An 11,413-nucleotide genomic window follows, 5' to 3' on the forward strand; every position below is an offset into this window, starting at 1 on the left:
GAACTTGCCAAGAAAGAAGGCAAAACACGTATATACTACAATAAGAAAATCTCTATGAGATACAGTTGTAAGGCAATTTACTTCATCATTATGATCGTTATTGTTAATAAAAGCCTATTGGTCTTCCACTGGTTGAGGATTGAGAAACAAAAAAATAAAAAATAAAAGCCAATAGGAATTATACTGGGCTTGACTCTCTACTGAGCTGTCAGGGAAACCTCTAGCAATATGATAATCTAGAGTAGAGAGAATGGGTATGGCATAAAATACTTTACCTGCCTTAGTTAAAATGTGCATCAGGGGGAGACGCAGAGGCGCACAACATGGCAGCGGCAGCTACACAGGGCGGGAGAAGCGGTGGTCTCGGAGGCAATAGTGGGGCTGGCGGTGGTTCCAACTGCGGGACAGGCAGTGGCCGTAGCGGCTTGTTGGATAAGTGGAAGATAGATGATAAGCCTGTAAAAATTGACAAGTGGGATGGATCAGCTGTGAAAAACTCTTTGGATGATTCTGCCAAAAAGGTACTTCTGGAAAAATACAAATACGTGGAGAATTTTGGTCTAATTGATGGTCGCCTCACCATCTGTATAATCTCCTGTTTCTTTGCCATAGTGGCTTTGATTTGGGATTATATGCACCCCTTTCCAGAGTCGAAACCCGTTTTGGCTTTGTGCGTCATATCCTATTTTGTGATGATGGGGATTCTGACCATTTATACCTCATATAAGGAGAAGAGCATCTTTCTCGTGGCCCACAGGAAAGATCCTACAGGAATGGATCCTGATGATATTTGGCAGCTGTCCTCCAGCCTTAAAAGGTTTGATGACAAATACACCTTGAAGCTGACCTTCATCAGTGGGAGAACAAAGCAGCAGCGGGAAGCCGAGTTCACCAAGTCCATTGCTAAGTTTTTTGACCACAGTGGGACACTGGTCATGGATGCATATGAGCCTGAAATATCCAGGCTCCATGACAGTCTCGCCATAGAAAGAAAAATAAAATAGCCAATTCTAAAAGTAGCCCTCTTTCTGCTGGATCTTGCTGAATTACTGGCTTGGGGGGTGGGGGAGATAAAAAGAACTTAAAATGGGTAAAGTAAGAAATGTTTAAAAGTCCCTGTTTTGTCCTGAAATTTTAGTCTATTCTGGATAAATAGGATTTTCTGACACAGATATGAGAAGTTGTAGCTCTGATGTCTAGCTGTAGTCTCCTTGATCTGCTGATTACATTATTTTAATTTGCTTTTCTGGGAAAGTAGTTTTGCTAAAAGCTGTACAGATGTTTTCTTTTGTACCTAGCATACTTTATATAGTATAGCTTTGGGCCATGTAGCATTTTAAGACTGAATTTTAAAAAATTATTAATCTGTTGCTGACTCTGTTAATTCCTATTTCAATATGTGTTTCCTTGAAGAATTCAGGATACAACGTCTTGTGTATGACAGCTTTCCTTCACACACTATTTTTGTGGGTGTGTATATATCTGATTTGGGGAGAATTTAAAAAAAAATAGCTTTTTAATTTGTTTGAAACAGACTTTCTCCCTGTTACATTTTGTGCTTTTAACCAATTAAAGAAGCCAATGGCATTTTAGTTTTATATTGTGTTTTCCACTAGTATATCCCTGTTGATTTGTTTGTGCCTTTTATTAACTGCCATTTTCTAAAATTTTTTTCAATAAAAGGAAGGAAGATGTGAAAAAAAAATAAAAAAATAAATAAAATGTGCATCAGGTCATGGAACCCTCCTAATGCTATACAAAACAGTTTGCAATGTATCCTTCCACTGCAGGTTTTGTTTCTTAAGTTTTATTTTGACATACAGAAAAGTTGCAAAAATTTTTACCCTTCACCCAGATCCCCAAAGTTAATATTTTGTATTTGCTTTATCATTGTTGTATAATATAGAGATAGATGGATGGATAGACGTAATGATGATTTTGCATCACTTGAGAGTAAGTTAAACACACAATGCTCCTTTATCACTAAATACTTCAGTGTGCATTTCCTGAAACTGAGGACATTCTCTTATATAATCACAATACAGTTATCAAAATCAGGAAATTAACTTTGATACAATTAAATCAGGAGACTAACTTTGATCTACAGATCTCTTTCAGATTTTGCTAATTGTCTCACAAATATCCTTTATAGAAAAAGCAAAACATTCTGTTCCAAGATTTCATCTAGGAGCAAAAATTGCATCTAGTTTTCTTCTTTCTTTAGTCTCCTTTAATCTAGACTCTCCAGTCTGATGACCTTGATGCTTTTGAAGAATCCAGACCATTTATTTTAAAGAATATCTCTCAATGTGTAGGTTCTGATATTTCTTCATGGTTAGATTCACAGTACATGTTTTGGGCAGGAACACAGATGTTTGGCTCTTTCTCAGTGCATCATATCAGAGGTACATGATATCTATCTGTCCAATCACAGGTGATATTAACCTTGTACCTTGGTTAAGGTAGTCTCTGCTGGGTTTCTTCATTGTAAGTTATCTATATTTCTCCTTTGTCATTAAAAAATATCTTGTGTGAGGTTACATTGAGACTATGTAATATCCTCTTTCTCATCAAACTTGCAGCCACTAATTGTATCATCCACTGGTGGTTCTTGCATGAAATAATTATTACTATGAAGTATTACTATGGAGGTTACCAAATGTGATTTTTAAAATGTAAATGTTTTTTCTACACTGATTACTATATGGAGGGGCTTTGTCCTTCTTGCCCATTTATTTGTGTTCATTTATGTCAGAATAGATTCACTAATTCTTATTTGATTCAATACATTTTAAACTAGTACTATCCTTGTTTATTTTGATGCACAAATGGTTCCAGTTTTGACTAGTGGAAGCCCTGCTGCAAATCTCTGAGGTGGGCAGTAAGGTAACCTGAACTGTGTCTTATGGTGATATTGCTGGCAGCACTGTAAAGGGTGCTTTAGAAACACAAGAGATAAGAGGTGGAGGAAACCATTGGCAACGAGGAGAGCACTAGGTACAGAAAGGACAAAATGGATTTTAGTGATCTGGGGAAGCAGAATCAATAGGATTTGGAATCTGCATGTAGACGTAAAGGAGAAAGGGTTTTTGGTCTGAGTACGTGGGAGTTAGTGATGCCACAGGTAAAAGCAGAGGAAAAAGAAGCAGAGGCAAGGGTGCAAAGGAAGACAAAGAGTTTTGTTTTAGGCTTGTGAGTTAAAGTCTCCAAGTATACATCCATATGGAAATGCCCAGCACAAGTAGAGGCCTGGAACTCAGAAAAGAAATACAGTAGTTCTCCCTTTATCCACAGGGGAGATGTTCAACGATCCACTAGTGGATGCCTGAAATTCTGTATATACTATGTTCTTTTTATCTGATAACCAAGCTGACGATGAAGTGACTAGCAGGTAGGTAGTGTACTGAGTGTAGATATGCTGGACAAATGGATGATTCACATCTGGAAAAGAATGGAGCTAGATGGTGTGAGGTTTCATCATGCTACTCAAAAGAGTGCACAATTTATAACTTACGAATTGTTTATTTCTGGAATTTTTCATTCAATATTTTTGGACCATGGTTGACCATGGATGAGTGAAACTGTGCAAATTGAAACCCCGGATAAGGGGAGACTACTTTAATGGTAAAGAAGTAGGTTGATTTAGGAATTGTCAAAAACTGAAGCTTTGGAAGTAGATGAGCTCACTTAGCAGAAGTGTGAGGCCAAAATAGAAGAAAAGAGGACCTTCATTCTATTCCAATTTGACTCCAGTTACTACTCCTTCCCTTTCAAAATTGTCTTTTATCTGGATTTTGATAATATATCAAAAAGGTGTTTTTGATATTCTTACTTTCTGTAGTGTCTTCCCCTTACTCCACCACTGACATTTTAATTGTAGGCATTCCCTAAGACTAACCCTCTTTTCTCGTATTTTTCCTTCACGATCCTGATAAATGAGCTCATTTACTTCCAAAATCTTAGTCTTGGGCAATTCCCAAATTTGCTTCTCTACTATTACAATAGTCCCCCCTTATCTGTGGTTTCACTTTGCAGTTTCAGTCACCCATGGTCAACAACAGTCCAAAAATATTAAATAGAAAATTCCAGAAATGAAAGATCAGATGAGGCCATGAACTTGACAATTAGGAAGCCAGTGTTATCTTTGAGAGAACTATCTTCATAGAACAGTGTGAACAGAAACCAATATATAGGTTAGTATAGTGAGGTGAGGAAGTGAAAATAGTGAATATGATCCACACTTTGGGAAAGTTTGGCAGTGTGAGGAAGATAGAGCATGCCTTTGGATGAGGCAGGAGCAAGAGGATTTTTCTTTGATTGGAGGATCTAACCATTGCTTTATGCTAAGGGATGGCCAAACTGTATCAGCCTGTGAAAGATACAAGATAAAAAAGTAGGAGTCACAGGCAGTATGGTGATGTGGATCTGACCCCTGTGAAGGAGAAAGGCAGTCACTGGCTGGAAGCAGCCTGTGGGAAGCACAGAGTGAGCCTGGGGCTTGATCCAAAGGGAAGCAGGACAATTTTGCTCTGCAGCAGAGGATTTGAGTGTCACATTTCCATGACTGTACAGTGGGCATGTAATAAATATATATTTTACAAGAAATAGATATGTCTTTCTGGAAGACAGAAAATTACCTGAAAGAGTGTCCAATGGAAGCTCCAAAGATGGGCCAAGCTGAAAACCTTAGCCTGGGAGGACATGTTAATGTCTAATCAGTTGTGACATAGGGCTAAAAACTGGACCATCCAAGTGCATAGATGAACTCAGGGGGTTGTGGAAGGTTTGACACGCTGGATCAAAGTGGAGAAGTATAATCTAGACAACATCTGGTACACTGACTTGTAGAGGCTCTGAGGACCTTACTTAGCCGAATTTAAATAGGCAGGCAGGGAGTTGGAAAGGAAGCAAGCAAAAGTGCCTGAACAGTTGTACTCATTAAACAGGGGTAAGAGTGCTGCTACACTGCGATGAAGAAATTGGGTTTCTGTAAAGGTCTTTGCTGTTTCCCTGGAAAGTTTAACATTTAAAAAATCTGTCATTTGCAAAGGCATTTCTAGGGTTTCCAACTGCTGAAATTAGGGTTAGGTGAGTAAAGCAGGGTTGTCAGAATGAAGGGTTGGATCCTGTCTTTAAGGTTTTGATACTTTGTGCATCATAGATTTTGCAACACTTTTTTTTTTTAGTATTGCATAAAAATGTTTATCTAGATTACTGAGGTTTTGGCACCCCCTTAAATATTACACCTAAGGTGAATACCTCACCCATGTGCCAACCGTGTTTCAATTTTGTAATAATTTTTTCTGTTTTTAATGCTGGACCATCTATCTCATGTGACGGCAAAGGGCATTAAAAAGAGATAACACCACGGGAGGTGCAAGCATTTGGGGGAAGAAACAAGAATCGATCTCTCTCTCTCTGTCTCTCTCTCTCTCTCTCTCTCAATAGACTTTGCTTTTTAGAGCAGTTTTAGGTTCACAGCAAAATTGGGAGGAAGGTACAGAGATTTTCCATATACCCACTGCTTTTATACATTGTCAACAACCTCCACCAGAGTAGTACCTTTGTTACAGGTGATGAACCTATTGTCAAAACATTATCCCCCAAACACCACGGTTTACATTAGGGTTCACTGTTGGTGTTGTACATTCTATGGGTTTGAACAGATATATAATGACATGTATTTGCCATTATGGCTTCGTGCAGAGTAGTTTCACTGCCCTAAAAATCCTCTGTGCTGTACATCATTTAAAAAATTCTTCCTCATTTTGTAATGTTTCCTGATCAAATTTTGGATCATTTTGTGCTCTACTTTAATAAGAGAAGTCATTTCCTGAGAGATGAATGAAAAGATTGACTAGAACATTCAGGGCCTAGCTGGGGTTGGATAAATTGTATCTTTAATAGTACCAGATAACATAATTATAGAAACATTGTCAGAAAGCTAAGGATTAGCAAAGGCTATGTAGAAGAAGCGGGGAGGAGGCAACCTAGGATGTTGGTCATAGCCTCCATCCATCACTCCTCCTTTCATTCTTCCAGAAAGCCCTTGCTAATCCTTAACTTACGGTTAACCTAAACTAAATTATTTTATTATTTATATGCTCCTGAACAATTATGGCCAAGATGCAAACTACTGTGTAGAACATTGCCTGGAAGGTACTAGACACTCCGTAAGTATTTGTTGCATAAATGAAAATATGTTCACTGAGATTTCATGAGACATCAAAGGTCATTTTGGAGGACAAACAAGAAAACAAAGGAATGAAAATCTTTTTATTTTTTTTGTGAATATTCCAACTAAAGAAAGCATCAGGTCGTTTTCATTAATGTATCACCTCTATTACGTATCTTTGTTACCTCCACATGTCCTGTTGCTGTTATTACTGTTAGTATCTATTATAGATAACAAATGTCTCTACTTTGAAAGTTGCTAATTGAAAATATAAGAAAATAAAGTTCGATGAATAAAATAATTAAATAAGTGACACTTCCTTAAGCTATTCCTATAAAGATAATTTCCTCTTGGGTGGCTTCAGTGTAGACAGAAATAAAAATCAAACCTTGTTAATTTCCAGGTTCTCAGAATTACAAGGTTGCCTAAATGAGAACATTAATAAAGGTAAGACTGTTAAAAAGACACTACTCCCATTTTAATACAAAAGACACAAAGAGTTCAGTGGCAGACTGCAGCCTCCTAGGTCAGAACAATCTCAGTTCCGGTGATGTATCATCATCTTCCAAGATATGAGCAAGGAGGCAGAGCCAGAAGACTTCCAATTTAAACTAATGGGTTATGTCATTTTGGAATAAGGTCAGTTGTTTTTCTAACTCAGTGTTGGACTTCATGAAGCATTGCTCTGAATTCAGTTGTTCTGTTGTGCAATTCGTATGTACCCAACTTTTGAGCAGCAAACAAGCAGAACCCATGGAACTGCTATCGGTATGGCCTTGAGCACACTTTGTACAGGGTCACGTTCAAAGAAACGCTCTCCTACCAATGCCTCCTCTGATCACTCCCCAGATGTTAAATTTCTGTTTTCAACAAGTGGGTACAAAACTCATTCAAAACTCATTTGTCAGCTTGAGTAAATATGATTAAAAAGAAAAAACCAGAAACTCTTCATTTGGGAAATATCTAATCTTCATTTAGAAAATTCTGTTTCCAAGTTTTTTAAGCAGACAGTTACAATATTTTTTAGTGAGGGTAACAGTTACGTCATTTTTGGTTGTAAAAATAATATAACAGTGGCACATTTCTTTATATCTGTTATCAAAATCCTTTGTCTTTCAAAAAGGAGATTTTTTTTCTCATTCATTTTTTCAAACATCATCCTTGCTTTAATGGCATAGATGAATCTTTTAAAAGATTTTGAAAAATAAATGCTTGTCAGGTACAATTAGACATAATAGCTTTAATCTCTTCAAGTGACCCAAAAGCCTTGTAGTGCAAGTAAAAGATTTGTCTCTGCCATATCCTTTCATTTACCTGTGCTTGGTGTATGATTTCTATCTTTGATCTGAGATATCTTAGCAGGAATATTTTTGAGGTCACTTGTTTATTTTCTGAAAACTAGTTTTGTTAAAGCTAGATGATACAATCTACAAAGCCATTCATTGGGACACATGTAAACTGAACTTTGCCTGTGCTAAAAGCAAGCAAGTATGTGAGACTGTCATGTTAACCACTCCCAACGAATCCTACCCTCTCTTCAGGATATATCCTGTGCCAGAACTAATGTGACCATCTGACAGGCAGATGACATTAGAGTACCAGAGTCAATTTTCCTATTAAATAGTGGTATATCTTATTTTTTTCACCCTCCCCCTGGGGATCTAGTTTCATCTTGGAGTCATTTGTGGATCCGTTCCCTGTGAGGCCAAGGAAATTCCAAATATGAGTCACTGCAGAAACATTTAGGTCCTTCTAATTCTTCAACATGAAGAATTATCAAGACAAATAAGCCTTTCTCTTTCTAATACAAATACGCCCTCATAGTATAACTTTGTTTATTACTTTGCTAATGGAACTGCTACGTCTTCATTCTGTCTTGCTGTGAGTACTCTGCCTGTGTAGGAATGGGTGGTAGGAAAAAATAAGGACTCATTTTTTTCTGTGATTCCGTTGGATGTCAGGTCCCACTTAGTCTGTGGCATGCATGGAACCAAACTCAGCCTGGAAGGTCCCCTGCAACACTGGCATTCCATTAATCTGGTCCTTGGTGAAAGCCACCTATATTGACTGGCAGTGCCATTCCTGGGTGATGTGCACATTTTCCAAGTCCTCGCTTGCCCCCATGTGAACATGTCCCACTCTATATTGGTGAAACACAACGATAGCTTCAAAAGATGTGACTGAAAAAGGATATTCATGAGAATTAGAAACAAATCACTGCAGGGAGCTAACAACATAGAAATGCTTCAAACTGTGAGGAATTGCAGCAACAGTTCCTGTTGTGATGTACACAATGGACACAGCATGTGGGAAGCTATAAAAAAACACTGGAAGAAAAAGTGTGTCTATGAAAAACAACTTAAAAGAAAAAAAAACCTACAGAGAGCTCAAATTCCTCATGTGCAGAGTTTAACTACCACAGAAAAGTCTCTGGGGCCAAGAGGGTAAATCTCTAGGCTAAGTTTAGAGTTTGAATCCCAAAGTCTTTACCAGGCCTCATCTATCTCGTGGTGCCTACAACTGCCCTCTCAGTGCAACCAAAGGTCCTCCTGCTTCTATCAGCCCCCAGGAGCTACGTTTACAAGCAAGATGAACAAAGTTACCATGCCCATTCCAAAAATCACTTAATTACATAAAACTATATGAGGAAGAAGATTACTCCAGATTCAGTCCTCAATCTACAACAAAGTGTTATTTCTAAATGAGTGTTTTAACACAGCTCAAAGTAGCTTGTGACTTGTTATGCATATATGTGATTAATAAATCAAATTAAATCATCACCATATTATTTTTAAATATAAACCTATCCTAGCATCTCATGGCAAAATTACTCTGAATTGAACAAAGAGTAAAACTAAAAGTGTAAGCCCCTAAAATCATCATGCAATATTATGTATGACAAAATAAATTATTTTAACATAAGGATGGTATTCTCTTGAAAAATAAAAATAAAAGAATTTTTAGAAAATCTTACTTAACAGATAGAGAGCTATATCTGATGGTGACCCAGAAATCCTCTTCGATATTGAAAGAATAGCTTTTCCTTATTGGGTAACTAATGGGAACTTTATTATACTCAACCTTTTTTTATAATCATTATCTCTAGATTGTAAAGTCCAAAGGGCAATGACTGCACATTTTGTTCAGTGATTTAAAGACCTTTCCCAGCTGGTATAGTATTAAATAAGCAAGGAAATTTTGTATCACTTAGGATACTGTCAGCTGGAATTAACAGAAATACATATCTCAAGCATTTGAGATATGTATTATTTTACATGACAAGTAGTCTAGAGTTAGGGGAAGTTATCAAGTGGCTCAGTCACATTGTCAAAGACCCAAGTTCTTTCCATCTTTCCATTATCCTACCCTGAGAATGTCAACTTTCGCTTAGAGGCCAGCTCCCCTCATGATTGTGACATGGCCTTCAGTTCCCGGCATCACAGGCAGAAATGTCAAAGTTTGATGGATAAAGTGGCCATCTCTTCTCATGTATCTCTTTCAAAAAAAAAAAAAGAAACATTTTCCAGGAGCTCCCTACATTCTTTTCTTTAGGAACTGGGTCACATGACTACTATTAAACCATCACCGGTAAGACAAATATAACCCAATGATTAACACAGAATAATAAAAATTTAATTCTGAGACTCATGAGGGAAAGATGGACAATGATATCAGGTAAGAATAAGTTTGGTTGTATGTAACTGAGATCCAAAATAATTGAGGCTTAAATAAGAAAGAATATTACCTACATGAAAATATAAGTTATAGGCCGGGCATGGTGGCTCACACCTGTAATCCCAGCACTTCAGGAGGCTATGGCAGGTGGATCACTTGAGGTCAGTAGTTCAAGACCAGCCTGGCCAACATGGTGAAACCCTGTCTCTACTAAAAATACAAGAATCAGCTGGGTGTGGTGACACGTGCCTATAATCCCAGCTACTCAGGAGGCTGAGGCGGGAGAATCCCTTAAACCTGAGAGGCAGAGGTTGCAGTGAGCTCAGATCATGCCACTGCACTCCAGCCTGGGTGACAGAGCAAGACTCTGTCTTTCTGTTTCAAAAAAAAAAAGAAAAGAAAAGAAAAGAAAGAAAGAAAATGTAAGTTATCTATCACCACCCAATGCCTTAACATAATAAAACTAAATTTAACTTATGAAACTGAGGGTCAACCAAGTGGTTCTTCTGACCTTGGCTGGATTTCCTCTGTGCATCGCCATCAGTGGCTGAGACAGTCACAGGTTAGACCTATCGGTGGTGGATGGGTTTCCTCATATGTCAACTGAGAGAAGTAGGCTGACTCCACTCTCTTCCACTTTGTCTCTAAACCTGAAGTAGACTAGTTTATTCCTACGGCAGAGGCAAGTGTCCAGGAGAACAGCCAGAAATATGCAAAGCTTTCTACTATGACATAACAAATCTCCCCAAAACGTACGGTCTAAAACAACAACTGCTTACTTAGCATGTAAGTTTGCAAGTTGATAACTTATGTTGGTCTCTTCTGGGCTCCTCTATCTGTTTTTGTGTAGCTATGTTATGACAAGGTAGCTGTGCAATCAGGCCTGGCTGGCTGTCAGCTGGGACTCCTCTGCTCTCATTCACATGGTCTCCTGTTCACCAGCAAGCTAGCCAGAGCTTGTGCTAATGGTGGGAGCAGGGGTCCAAGAGAGAAAGTGGAAGCATGCAGGGGTGCTTGAGATAAAGGCGTGAAACTGGCACATGGTCACTTCTGCTGCATCCTCTTGGCCAGATGCAAGGTGTGAGGAAACAGACTTCACATCTTGATGAGCATAGCAGCAAAGTCAAGTTGCAGGGATCATGGATTCAGGGAGGGAAATAGCTGGGGTCATTTTTGCAAACCCATCTACCACAGCAGTAGCTCTGCTCCTCTCAGCTCACCACTCTGCTATGTTGAGGTCCAACATATCTTGAACCTTGTGATCCAAGATAGCAGCCACTGCATCCACAACCCAGGCTGCAGATTGAGAAAAGGAATAAAGAAAAGGGATGAATGGCATACCAGCTGCCTTTTAAAGAACATTCTTAAAGGCTACAAAGTCACTCTTTAGTTTACATCCCATTGGCCAGAACTTAGTCACATGGGCACACATGGGAGTGTGGGAAAAGCAGTCTTCATTCTGAGTGTCCAAAGTTGTTGAAAAGAAAATCCTATTCATACGAAGGAAGAGGATAAGCATTATTGTAGGAAATCTATCAATCTGCCACAACACCCAAAGTATGT

General features: G+C 38.4%; 1 protein-coding gene across 1 annotated transcript; it reads left to right on the forward strand.

Moving 5' to 3' along the window:
• Positions 1-318: 318 nt before the first annotated feature.
• On the forward strand, positions 319-1,722 carry LOC102125879 (signal peptidase complex subunit 2-like). The gene has a single exon (XM_005555850.4). The coding sequence runs from the start codon at positions 324-326 to the stop codon at positions 1,002-1,004; it is 681 nt and encodes a 226-aa protein (XP_005555907.2). The 5' UTR covers positions 319-323; the 3' UTR covers positions 1,005-1,722.
• Positions 1,723-11,413: the final 9,691 nt, after the last annotated feature.

Source organism: Macaca fascicularis, chromosome 5, assembly GCF_037993035.2.
Source record: "Macaca fascicularis isolate 582-1 chromosome 5, T2T-MFA8v1.1".
NCBI lineage: Eukaryota > Metazoa > Chordata > Mammalia > Primates > Cercopithecidae > Macaca > Macaca fascicularis.

Coding starts and splice junctions, on each gene's coding strand:
- LOC102125879 (XM_005555850.4), top strand. CDS start 324: ATGGCAGCGGCAGCTACACAGGGCGGGAGAAGCGGTGGTCTCGGAGGC.